We start from the raw sequence: 13353 nt of genomic DNA, 5'->3' as shown, positions 1-13353 counted from the left end.
GAGCCTGCTCCTCCCTTTCCCTCTGCCTGCTGCTATGTTCCTGCTCTCCCTATCTCTCTCTCTGTCAAATAAATAAACAAAACCTTTTAAAAAAATAAAATAAAATTCTGTACACTGAGGCCAACATTGCAGCCTTAGCCTTAGCTATAATATGATTTGGAGCAAGTCACAAATCAAGAGAACAGCAAAACATTTAAAAGGGATATCCAGGAACAAGAAAGCCATAGTGAGTCTTGATAAGCTCCCACATATCCCTAGGGGTGTGGAAGGCTGTGAGCACACTAAGAGGTGGCCGGAGAGGCCCTTAGTTATCTACTGATCCCTGGCTAAGCACACAGAAAGTAAAAGCTGGGACAGATTTGTAAACTGCCTGAATCTTGAATGTGTTTCCCAACCCACACACAGATGCACTGGCAGAGGATAGAAGCCTAACTGGATCAAGGTATTTAAGCACACTTTCTGTCATTGGCATAACACTGAGCTATGCTGATCTAGGGCAATTTCTAGGACACCAGGCTTAAAAATAAAAAGAGGATTTTAAGAAATAAACTGAGGAGAGACACCAGCAGCCTCACACTGTGAGGAAGACAGACTCCATAGAATTAGTCTAGACAAGTCACTAAACAAACAAACAGCAAACTCAGGAACAACCCTGGTGTTTGTCATGGGGAATCAGAAGTCAGAGTTGCCACAATGTATTATCAAAAATGTCCAGTTTTCAACCAAAAATTACAAGACATTCAAAGAAACAGGAAGGTGTGATCCATTCAGAGGGGGAAAAAAGTAGTCAGTAGAAACTGCCTCTGAGGTGGTCCACATGTTGCACTTAGCAAAAAAAGACTTCAAAGAAGCTATTTTAAATGTCTTCAAAGAACTTAAGAAAACCACGTGTAAAAGAATTAATGAAAGACTCATCATATAGGGAATATCAGTAGAGATAGAAACTATATATGTATCATATGATATATATAAAAATATGTATGATATAAATGATATATATATAATACTCTTTTTAAAGAACCAAATGGAAATTTTGTAGTTGAAAAGTACAATAACTGAAATGAATAATTCACTAGAAGGGTTCAACAGCATCTTTGAGCTAGAAGAATAAAGAATCAGCAAACTTGAAGATAGATCAATTGAGATTATCCAATCTAAAGAACAAAAGAAAAGAAAGAATGATGAAAAAATGAACAGAGTTTCAAATACCTGTAGAATATTATCAAACATATCAATATACACTTAATAGGATTTCCAAAAAAAGAAGAAAGAGCCAGAAAAATATATTTGAAGATACAATGGTCCAAAAGTTTCCAAATTTGATGAAAAAGATTTACACATACAAATAAAGTCCAGGGGCGCCTGGGTGGGTCAGACGGTTAAACGTCTGCCTTCGGCTCAGTTCATGATCCCGGGGTCCTGGGATTGTGCCCCACATCGGGCTCCCTGCTCAGCGGGGCTTGTACTCTCTCTCTCTCTAATAAAAAAACTTTTTAAACCTTTAAAAAAAAAAAAAAAACAAATAAAGTCCAGATAGGAGAAACAGAAAAACATCCATAGACATTATAGTAACACTGTTGAAAGACAGAGACAAAGAAAATCTTGAAAGTAGCAGGAGAAAAGTGATGCATCATATAAGGGAACCACAGTAAAATTAACAGCTGATTTCACATCAGAAACAATGGAGGCCAGAAAGAGTGGGGTGGCATAATCAAAGTGCTGAACGAAAACAAAAAAGTCAAACTAGAAATCTTTTTTTTTTTTTTTTTTTATCCTTAGTCTTAAGTTTTATTTTAAGGGATCATCTTCATTTTCTTTTGTAACCAGCTTAGAAGATAGCCACCCATTTGGTCAGATTTATTTATTCTTCAGCAGTTGAAGCATTTAAGATGACAGTTTTTACTCTAAATCCTTAATGATATTATATATACTATACTTGAGAATGTTTTGCTTTCTCGTGGAGAAAAAAAGCCCAAACATAAACCTTTCGATTATCCATCTACTAGTCCTGCAGCACAATCTTAATAAGAAAGTTTTACTGATAACTGGACAATTTATTCATTATGGCAGGGATATAACAAGAGTGGTTGTAAAGTGGCCAGTCTTGTAAGTCAGGAGCTATGATCCTTGATTCACTGCTCAATCCACTTCAATATCTGATTGATATTATCCTCCAGATCTTCTGGTTTATTGCTGGGCAGTTGGTGTACTATTTCTTCCTTGTAGGATGCTAATGCTTCTTCATAAAGAACTTGAAAAATTTCACACTGAATATTGTCTTTTAGTTTCTTTTCATTATAACCCCTTGTTTCAAGTCTTTTGTACAATACACTGTTATCTGCATGCAGCACAAAAACTATATGAAACCAGCGTTCAGGAAAGAAATCACAACCATGGTAATCAACAATAACTCCACCTTCGCTCATTTGGTTTTCTAATTCATCAACTACTCTGTCTTCATCTAAAATGGGGCATTCATACTCTTCATCATAGCCATCATATAACTGCCCTTCTCGAGCTAAATCACCCACATTAATGTATTTCAGTCCTGATCTTGATGCAAGTTCTTTGCCTAGCGTGGTTTTTCCAACCCCTGGTGTACCGGTGAGCAGGATGTTCGGGAGCAACATGGTCCTCACCGCGCTGGCTCCAGGCGTCTAGCTAGAAATCTTTATCCAATAAAAGTATGTTTCAGAAATGAAGGTGAACTGAAGACACTCCCAGATAAAGAGTGAGAACTTGTTGCTAACAAGAATGCCTCATAAAAAATATGAAAAGAAGTCCTTCAGGGTGAAAGGAAATAATACTAGACAGTAACTCAAACCCATATGAAGAAATAAAGAGCACCAAAAAAGTTAACTGTGTGGATAAATATAAATGACAGTACAAATATATTTTTCTATTTTCTTCTTTTAACTGATTTAAAAGACAATTGCATAAAATAATAATTATAAAGCTGTATTGTTGGGCTTATACATACAAAAAAATTATATATAACAAATACATAATAGTACAAAGAGAGGGAGGGAACAGAGTTATATTGGAGCAAGGAAAGGACACCAGATGGTAACTTGAATCCGCAGCAGAAAATGAAGAACACCAGAAATGATAAATATGTGGGTTGATATAATAGATTCTCTAAATATGTTTTTTCTCCTTTCTTCTCTTAAAATTTTAAAAAGACAGAAGATAGTATAAAGCAATAATTATAATACTATTATTGGATTTCTAACATACATGATATAATATACATGACAATATTAGCACAAAGGGTGAGGAAGGAAATGAAATTACATGGAGCAAAGTCTTGATAATTTATAGAACTGAATTAGTATAAATCTGAAGTAGACTGTGATAAATTACATACTATAATCCCTAGAACAACAATTAAGATAATAACTCAAAAATATAATAAAGGAATGACAACAAAGGAAATAAAAGGTACATAAGAAAAATCTGTACTTTACACAAAAGAAGGCAGTAAAGGAAAAACAGAAAACAAAACAAAAAAATAACATGAAACATATAGGAAAAATAGCAAAATTGCAGCGATAAATCAAACTATATCAATAATTACACTAAATGTAAATAAAACACTCAGGTTAAATGTGATGATGTAAACATTATCAGACTGGATTACTAAAACAAGATCCAATTATATGCTGCTTACAAGAAACATTTCTGATCTAAAGACACAAATAGATTGAAAGCAAAAGAGTGAAAAAATATATGCCATGCAAACAATAACCATAAGAGAAATAGAATGTCAGGTAAAACAGACTTTAAGACAAAAAATGATACTAGAGACAGAGACAGTTTATAATGATAAAATGGTCAATCCATCAGAATGATAAAGTAATGAACACATATGCACCTAACAATGGAGCCCCAAAATATACAAAACAAAAACTGGCAAAATGGAAGGGAGAAATAGAAAATTCACCAATAAGAGTTGGAGGTCTGAACACTCCAATTTCAATAATGTATAGAACAACCAGACAGGAAATCAGCAAGGATATATGAGATTTGAACAACACTATCAAACAATTTAATCTACCATGTATAGAACATCCCACCCAACAATAGCAGGAATACACATTCTTTTCAACCGCACTGAAAATATTCGCCAAGATAGACCATATCCTAGATTATAAAACAAGTCTCAATAAACTGAAAAGGATTAAAATCATACAAATAATGTTCTCCTAACACAACAGAATTAAATTCGAAATCAACAACAGAAGAAAATTTGCGAAATCACCAAATATTTAAGAATTAAACAACACATTTCTAAATAACTTGTAGGTCAAAAACAAAGCACAAGGCAAAGGTAAAAGTATTTGAATTGAATGACCACACACAACATAGCAAAATGTATAGAATGCCATTAAAACGGAACTTAGCAGAAAATTTATAGCTTTAAAAACTTACATTAGAAAAAGAACATACCAAATCAAAAACCTAAATGTCCAAGTGAGAAATTAGAAAAAGAAGAGCAAACTAACCCCAAAGCAATAAAAAATAAGGAAATAATAAAGATTAGAGTAGAAATCAATGAAACAGAAACCAGAAGAACAATAAGGGGGGAAAAAAAGCAATGAAACTCAAATGTAAAGATTAACAAAATTGACAAGCATTTAGATAGACATACCAAGGGGGAAAAAATACAAATTACTAAAATCAAAATGAAAGAGGGAATATCACTGTCAACCTCACAGAAATGAAAAGGATGATAAAGGAATACTATGAACAACTTTATGCCAACAAATGAGAGCACTTAGATGATTAATATCATTGGTTATTAGAGAAATGTAAATTAAAACCACAATGAGATACCACCTCAGACCCATTAGGATGGCTACCAACAAAAAGACAATAACAGGGGTGCCTGGGTGGCTCAGTCTGTTAAGCGTCTGCTCAGGTCATGATCCCACGGTCCTGGGATCAAGCCCCACATCGGGCTCCCTGCTCAGTGGTGAGCCTGCTTCTTCCTCTCCCTTCTGTTTGTGCTCTCTCTCTCAAATAAATAAAATCTTAAAAAAAAAAAAAAGACAATAACAAGTGTAGACAAAGATGCGGAGAAATTGGAACCCTCATACATTGTTGGCAGGGATGTAAAATGATGCAACCACTTTGAAAAACATTTTGGCAGTTTCTTAAAAAGTCAAATGTAAATCTGCCAGATGATGCAACAATTCTACTCCTAGGTATATACCCAAGAGAAATGAAAACTTCTGTCTGTACAAAACCCACGAATGTCTATAGCAGTTTTATTCATAACAGCCAAAAAGCAGAAACCATTCAAATGATCAAATGCTGGTGAATGGATGGATAAAATGTAGTGTATTCACACAACAGAATACTATTCTGAAGCGTGAATACTATTCTGAATAGTGAATACTATTCTGAAGGAATGAAATACTGATATGTATTAAAACATGAATCTCAGAAATGTCACGCCAAGTTGAGCAAACTAGACACAAACTACCACACGTTGTATTGAGTCCATATATATGAAATGTCCAGGACATGTACATCTGTAAAGACAGAAAGTAGAGTAATGGCAGCCTGGGAATTGACTACAGATGAGCAGGAAGGTGATGGAAATGTTCTGAAATTGGATTACGGTGATGATTGCACAACTATATTTGTTTACTAAAAGTCACTGAATTGTACACTTAAAATAGGTGAATTTGTGGTATGTAAGTCATACTCAATAGAGCCCTTTTAAAACTATATACATGTACTGCAAGTAAAATACACATTCGCTAAAAAAAAACAAAAACAGAAATTTTAAAGGATGAGATAAAATAAATATAACTTAATTTCTAGTAATTTCTTCCTGAACCCTTTCAACTCCAGAGACCACTATACTCAATTACAAGAAGCAGATGGTCCAATGGTTAGAGATGTGGACCTGGAGCCAGGCTGCCTGGGTTTAAATCTCAGCTCTGCTACCTACTAGCTGAATAAACTTGGGAAGCAATTAAGCTGTCTGGGGCTCCCTCTCTTTGTTTGTAAAATGGGGATGATGAGAATAATAATTAAGCAGGATGCCAGGGGCCCTTGGGAGGGGGCCGTGGGGAAGGGCCACTCCCAACCCATCCCTGCAGGTAACACTAGACACGGGTCCATTGCCATTTAGGAGTCTTCCTCGTTCCCAACTCCTAGGCAAGGCAGGCACACCAAACTAACCCACAAAGCACCTGCTGTGTGCTTAGCACCAAGCACTCAGGTTGGAAAGGTGGTGTTCCCCCACTCCAGATACACACAATATGCAGACTGCATCATAGGTTTACAGAGTCTAATGAGAACTTACCTTTATTGTGTGGATAGAGACACTGAGGTCTAGAGAGAAGACACTAACTCCAGAACACTGGGAGGACTGGAGGTTCCCATGGCTGGAAAGAACTTTGAAAAGGAAATGTCAAAGGTGCAATGGCATTCTGAGCAGCGCAGGGAAGAGAGAGGGAGTGAGCTGAGGGGAGTGGGTGGTGCACAGAGCAGGGTGTGGATGTGGAGATGGGGAAGCAGCAACCTGTTGCACTGCCCAGAGCCGCAGGTGACCCACCAGCCCCAGCGGGGCAGAGAACGCAGGTGAAGGGCAGGCGCCCCAGAACTCCAGAAGATCTTGTCTGGTCGGTGCACTCACCCACTCACCCCAGGGCGTGCCCTGGGCCTGAGCTCCATCCCCTGTGCCTCCGCTGACCTCTTCAAATCCCTGCTGGCCCCAGGAGACTGTCCAACTCCAAGTTCAATGACCCCAGGTTGGAGCTGTTGCTGGGCGGCTTGGGCAGACCTGACTACCCCAGCTCAGGTCCTATCTGATCCGTGGGGCGGTGGGGTGGGGAGGGGGCAGAGTCGCCTGCCTTGCAAGCCTGGAGACAGTTGCAGCTGCGTGGACTCTGGTCTGGTACCCTGACCCTGCACAGAACTGGGGAGTGGTGAGGTGCAGGGTGGGGTTCCAGCACCCAACCTCTGTCCATTCTAATTTATCTCCAGCAAGCATTCGCGGAGTAAGCTCATGATCACCCTCTAAAACTCGCTTCCACCCCAACTTGACTTCTAGCAGCCACTCCCCTGAAAATAAGGGTTCCAGCCAGAGAATTTTGGAGGTCCCCACCCCAACCTCCCCAGATGACAGCTTCTTTCTCCTTCCTTCCTGCTCTTCCCAGCCAGTCCATCTTCTGTTCATTGTCCCCGTCTAACTCTCCCTCATCTCCCTCTCTGTCTCTTTTGCAGAACAGGGTAGAGGGATTCAGGAGGACGCAGGGATCACCCCAGGGCTGACCTGCTTGCTCTGTGTTCGCAGTTCTGCCCTTTAGGGCGGTATCTGTGACAAGCTGTTTGACTTCTCTGTGCCTCAGTTTCTCCATCTGGGAAGTGAGGATAATAATGGTACCAATTTCTTACGGTCACTGGGAAGACTGGGGGTGGGGAGTGGCATCACTATTACTCCCTTCCCCCACATGCCCTCCCCATCCAGCCTTCATCCTGTTCCCCCCAACACTACACAGGAATTGCACAGAGAGGTGAGACACAGATACGTAACATTTCGGAAGAGCCACTGCCATTCTGAGACCTGAGGCCAGTCGTGGATTGGAAATAATTTGCTCTGGCTTGGGCACTTGCAAACATCTCTTCCCAACTTCTCATTCATTGACATCATGTTCGTAGACTGAAATCAACCTGTGGTGGGACTGGTTACGCCAGGGATATTGACAAATGCTACAAATAAAGACTTTGTCCCAGAGAGCCAGTGGTTAAACAGCAAGTAGCTGTTTTAACTGCCTGGGGGTCGCACTGGATGCTACAGTGAGCCCCTGGGAAAGGGCCAGAGGAGCGCCGGAAGAGCTGTGGGTAGAGCTAGCCTGATCTACCTCCTTCTCCCTCCCCTCCAGCCCCAGGGCAGCCCTATGCCTGGACCACTAAGGTTGCCTCCTGACAGTGGTCCCCCCACCCACTCAGCCCCCTCCAATCTCCCCTCCACTAACCCGGCATGCAACAACCCCTCGAAGCCCTGTTAGGATGAAGGCAGCCCATCAGGCTCTGCAGGCTCTGGCCCCTTTCTTCCAGCTCTTCCTTTGAGTACTTCCTTAGACTTCTTTGTACGGCTTGTTCCTGCCTTCGGGCACCTGTTTCCTCACCTAGGCGGCTCCTCCCAGCCTTCAGGCCCACTTCCCAGGGCAAACTCCTAATCTGCCTTCAGATCTCAGTGTTGGGGGGCGGCGGGCAGCAGGGGGACCTTCCCTGACCTCTCACCCCACCCAGGGGAACAATGCTTATCACCGTTTTTATCTTCTTGTGTGTACGTGATCTTTTGGAGTCTTTCTCGCTGCAGAGATGGTAAGCTTCAGGAAGGGGCTAGGATCTGGCTTGCTCAGCACCAACCTGCAACACAGGACCTCGAACATAGGTGCCTGGTAAATATTTGCCAAATGGATGAATGAAAGAATGATCCAGTTGGAACACTGACTTTGGGGAGTAAGGGATTGTTTTTACATCCAGTGGCAGCGGGGCTCCCCTTGGAGTCCGAGCCTGAGGGCAGAGTCTGTCCCCATCTTTGAGGCACTGCGTGACCCGGGAGCTCCCGCTTCCTCTTCTGTAAGATGGGCTTAATAATGAGAGTCAGGTGCTTGGCATACCACCAAGGTTGCTGTGAGATCAAATGTTCCGGTGGACTCGAGAGACTTCTCTGAACTGGCCAGCCAAGTCAGGAGGGGCCTGGGGTTTAGATTCCAGCACTGCGGCGGGATGGCTGGGTCAGGTAGGAGGATACACTCAGTCTCCTGGAGCTTCTGTCTCCTCAGCTGTGCGCCTCATCCCCGCTTCACCATGCAGCGGAAGGGAGCAAGCCCGGAGCTCAGTGGGTGGCCACTGTGACTAGGATCTTCGACTCCAAACCCATTTTATACAGAAGCTGGGTGGAATTGCTTATGGAGAAACCAAAGAATGCTGTTAGAGTATGCGTTTTCCTGGTACGCTTGGACCGGGAGGACAGGTAGGAGTTTGGGGAGGGGCCTCCCTGAGCATTTTTCTGTGCCAGGCACTGCGCATGCAGGGAGAAGCTGGCCATCTGGGTCAGCCCTAGGCGGTTCCTTCCGCGGGAGCAGCTCAGGAAGCAGGCGAGGCTGACCACAGTGGGAGCCTCTGGGCAGACCCTGGCCACAGGCAGGCAGGAGCCCTGGGGCCATCAGGATGTTCGTGCAATGGGGCTGAATAGGAACGGCACGGTGGATGCTCAGAGCTCAGCCTCAGACCACAGGGAAATAGGGCTTCCCACTTGGATAGGCCGTGCTGAGCATTTGATTGGAGTTTAGGGGAGGAAGCTACCATTTTCTGAGCACCTTCTACAGGCCAGGCTCCAGCCTCAGCACTTCACACAGCATCCAAACAATCCTGCCGGGAGGTGCTGCTAGCCCACTTTCCAAAGAAGGAAGCTGAGGCTCAGAACAGTGAGGTGATTTGCCCAAGGTCACATAGCTCAAAATGTACTCAGCAGGAATTCTAATCCTAAACCAAGCAACTTTCCACTGCCCCGTTCTGCCTCCCTGGGACAAGGGGCTGGGTCCTAGGGGGCCCGGCCCTTGGCTATCTCCTGGGAGGGAAAGGGAGCAACAGGGCCCAGGGCCCTGGACGCTCTCCCCCAAGTCTCTGCCACTTTCGAGTAGAGGTGGGGACCTCTGTGTGCCTCTAGCAGAATAATATTATTAGCTCTAATTTAATGAGGGGTTATTATGTGCCAGTGAGCTTTCATTAACTCATTTAATCCTCAAAACAGCCCTATGGCTGAGTCTCCTGATAATCCCCATAAAACAGATGAGAAACTGAAGCCCAAAAAAAGCTAGGCTTGATTCCTTTGGCACCTCTTCTTCTTTCTTAGAGAAGAAGGATATATTGTTGGGGTTCTTTGGAACATCGACCCAGAGTCACATAACGACTAAGGGAAGAATGAGTTGGTTGGGAAGTCCTCCCTCCTGTCTACCCTTAGTTCCCCAGGCTGCATCGAGAGCTTGACATTCCACAGCTTCTCTGGGCCAGGTGGCAGCCACCCCCTACCATGCAACCTCAGCCCCTCCTCTGCTGAAGGTCAGGAGAGAGGTGGTTCTCCTTTGTTCCTCAGGCCTCTGGGGAGCGTCCTAACCCCAGAGAGGCTGGCTGAGGTCATGGGTCTGTGCCCCCTCCCCAGGCCGGCCTGGCCACGCTGGCAGCCCCGTCAATCAGGTGCAGCTCACTCAGCAGTCAGCCTTTCATTTCCTAAATTAAAAGGGCTTGTGATTCCTGATTGAATTAAAGGCGGGAAGTTCAGCTCTAAGACCAGCAGGGAGATTGCAATCACAAGAGACTCGAGGCAGTCAGGGTGGGCAGGAGGGAGAGACACCGAACAGACAAGGCTGGGGGCAAGGGTAGGGATACCCCCAGGACATCCCTGCTTCTCTCCCAGGCTAGACCTAGGCAAAATATGGTATGAGGATAGCTAATCCACAGCACCAACTGCCCATAAGCCTTTTGAGCATGTTAGTTTGAGTCAGAGAACTTTCATCCTCCCCCTTGCCCTTTGTACAGTAGACAACCTGCACCATTGTACCAGGCAGCCCTGCTTGCCTGTGTATTTATTAAATACCCTCAGAAAAGTGAATTCCACAGTGCTTCTCAATTCCTATTGGCAGCAAGTTCTTTCTGCCTTATCTCCTAAACTCCATGTTGGACCATCAGGAGACAAGAAAGATGAAACCTTTTGCTTTGGAGTCATAAAGGTCCGTTACTCAGCCTGCTTTCCCTCCACCTCTAAGATGCTACAAACCCCCAGTGCCTTCCTAGAGACCTGGAGAGACTGGAGAGAGGATTGCAGTGAATATCAAGAGATGCAGGCCTGGCCGTGTGCCTTGGGGAAAGCCCTTTTTCACCCTGGGACTCAGTTCCCCATTTTCAGTGGGAGGCATAGCCCTTATAGGGTTTGCCAGAGCTCTTGCCTCCCTGGATAGCCAGGTTTAGGTTGTGTCTTCTTGCATGGGCCGGCAGCGAGCCCGCCTTGTGTAACCGCCCCCCTGCCAAGGGACAAGTCAGGCATGGCGGCAGGGGTAGCTGTGGAAGCCCATGTCTTCCAAGGACAGCAAGAAGGACCAGACTTTACCCAGGGGAGGTGGGAGTAGGGTTCGACATCAGGATGAACTGACTTCCTGAGTGAGGGTGGTGTCTGGAAATAGATCATACAAAAGCCCTCTCCGCCTCTCGCCACCCGCACCCCCTTAGGCCCTGTGGTGTCTCCACGGGGGAAGCTTTACTTATAAGGGGTCACACCGCAGCTGCCAGGACTGAGGTCAGATCTGAGGAAGGACCTACAGCACGGGATAGATAAGGCAGCGGCATGCATCATCAAAGGCGGGGTGGCATGGGGCAGGTTTAAGGAACGGGGGGCGGGGTCATGGCCCCCACCTAGGGTGGTGGCAGCGAGCTCTGAGCCTGGGATCAGAGAGCTGGGTTCTCCTCTCTTGCCTCGCTGGCTGTGAGCAGGTCCTTTCCCTCTCCTGCCGAAGGGAGGTGCTGATGCCATCCGAGCAAACAAGGCGGGTGCGGGCTGCCTGTGGCAGGGTGACAGGTGGCTGGGAGACAGTGTTGCCAGAGGCTTTTTCCTACAGATTTGAATTTTGCATATCCTTCACCAATGTGAACATATCTTAGGTCTCATGCAGTGGTGTAGGCTGTGCCCTGCTCTACCTGTGAGCAGACTCGCGGGCCCTTTCCGTGTATATTTCACACGCGTTTAACTCCTTTAATTTTCTCAATGACTCTCGTTATCTCCATTTAGAGAGGAAACTGAGGCACAGAGAGATCCGATGACCCACCCACGCTTCGCCGTAGCAGAGTATCCAGGCTCCAGAGCAGTGCTGAGTCTTAAGCTGGAACTCTCTGTGCTCGTGGAAATGTTCTGTATCCTGTGCTGTCCAACACGGTAGCCACCAGGCCTGTGCGGTCTTCAAGCGCTTGCTGTATGGCCCACACACCTGGGGAACTCGATTTTAGTGTCACTTAATTTTAATATCAATAGCCACACGGGGCTGGTGGCTGCTATAGTGCACAGTGCGGCGCTCAGACACTGCTGGGCCACCAGGCAGGACAAGGGCCATCTCGCTGTGCCCCTTCACGCTCCATCTCCTCCGCCTGGCCACTCCCGGCCCAGACTTCCGGGAAAGTTCTCTCTTTCCCCACATTTCCCTGTGAGGGCGTCCGTGAACCACCGCGCCTGCCTCCATGTTTCCTACCTGTCCTGAAGGTGTCCCGGATGTCAGGGGCAGCCCCACGCGCTCCCTGTGGGACCTGCCCTCTTAGTGCTGACAACCTGGAGTGACACCAGGGAGAAAGCTCTTTCTTCCGCAGTGACCCGCGTCCACCAGGGAGACGCGTGCGGACGGCCCTCCCGCACCGGGGCCTCAAGCTGGTGGCTCACCCCTGGGTCACACCCTCTCCTGGGGCCTGGGGTCCCTGAGAGACTCTGACAGTGTGTTCTGACGCACCTCCTGCTCTGCCCCCAGGGCCCTGGTACAGCACTTCTGGAGGGCGTCAGGCCCCAGGCCCCAGGCCCCAGGAATTCTGGTCCCTCGAGGCAAGCCCACGGGGGGGCTGCTCAGAAGAGATGGCATTCCTAGTGGACCTTAAAGTAGGAAAAGTCATTAGCTAGGGGGGCAGCTGGGAGGAAGGCATCTCCTGCGGAAAGCAAAGCAGGGCCAGAGGTGGAGAGGCTTTGAGGCTTGGCCGCGTGGCCATGCGGGAAAGAGGCAAGGCTTGGAGCTGAGGGCCTGGAGAGGGGACGCGGTGGCTGAGAACACTACTTGCTGCTGGCATCCCCGTTCCTGTCCTCACAGTGCTCCCTGCGGACCGGCTCGCTTCTCCACCCACCACAGCGTCATCGCTCTGATTCTCACAGCTGCCCCGTGGCCGAGATACACCTGACACACAAGAGGAAGTGGAGGCTTCCAGAAGGGAAGGTCGCCCGCCCAGGCCCCACAGCTGGCAGGACGCACAGCCCGGCACCTACCATCAGCGACACACAGCCGGCCTCCTTCCTAACACTCTTGGGCTTTCTCCTGCAAGCGACAGATCTGAAGGGAGGCCTGGCGGGCTTCTGCAGGCTGCGGAGCTGGGCAGCGGAGGGCCGGTGGGAATGGGAGGGGCAGCAGGCCTGGAGCTCCAGACTGGGGCGGGGGGGGGGGCAGGCAGAGAAGGAATGGGAAAAGAAGAGGGATGAGTTGAGTTTTGACCCTGTTAAGTCTGAGGGGCTGTGAGATCCGGAGCTCAGGGCAAGAGGCCTGAGGTAGAAGGAAGGGTTTGGAGGCCAGTGTTGACAGCTGAGGC

General features: G+C 46.4%; 1 protein-coding gene across 1 annotated transcript; it reads right to left on the bottom strand.

The window, feature by feature from the left end:
• Positions 1-1752: 1752 nt before the first annotated feature.
• LOC118357212 (adenylate kinase isoenzyme 6-like) lies at positions 1753-2645 on the bottom strand. The gene has a single exon (XM_035728628.1). It carries the CDS (start codon positions 2628-2630, stop codon positions 2133-2135), a length of 498 nt encoding a protein of 165 aa, XP_035584521.1. The 5' UTR covers positions 2631-2645; the 3' UTR covers positions 1753-2132.
• Between the last annotated feature and the right edge of the window lie 10708 nt (positions 2646-13353).

The sequence above is a fragment of the Zalophus californianus genome, chromosome 7 (genome assembly GCF_009762305.2).
Source record: "Zalophus californianus isolate mZalCal1 chromosome 7, mZalCal1.pri.v2, whole genome shotgun sequence".
In the NCBI taxonomy this organism is placed as follows: domain Eukaryota; kingdom Metazoa; phylum Chordata; class Mammalia; order Carnivora; family Otariidae; genus Zalophus; species Zalophus californianus.
This window is presented reverse-complemented; position numbering and strand designations above follow the sequence as displayed.

Bases quoted from the DNA above. Each gene is read 5' to 3' on its own strand.
- LOC118357212 (XM_035728628.1), bottom strand. From the start codon at position 2,630: ATGTTGCTCCCGAACATCCTGCTCACCGGTACACCAGGGGTTGGAAAA.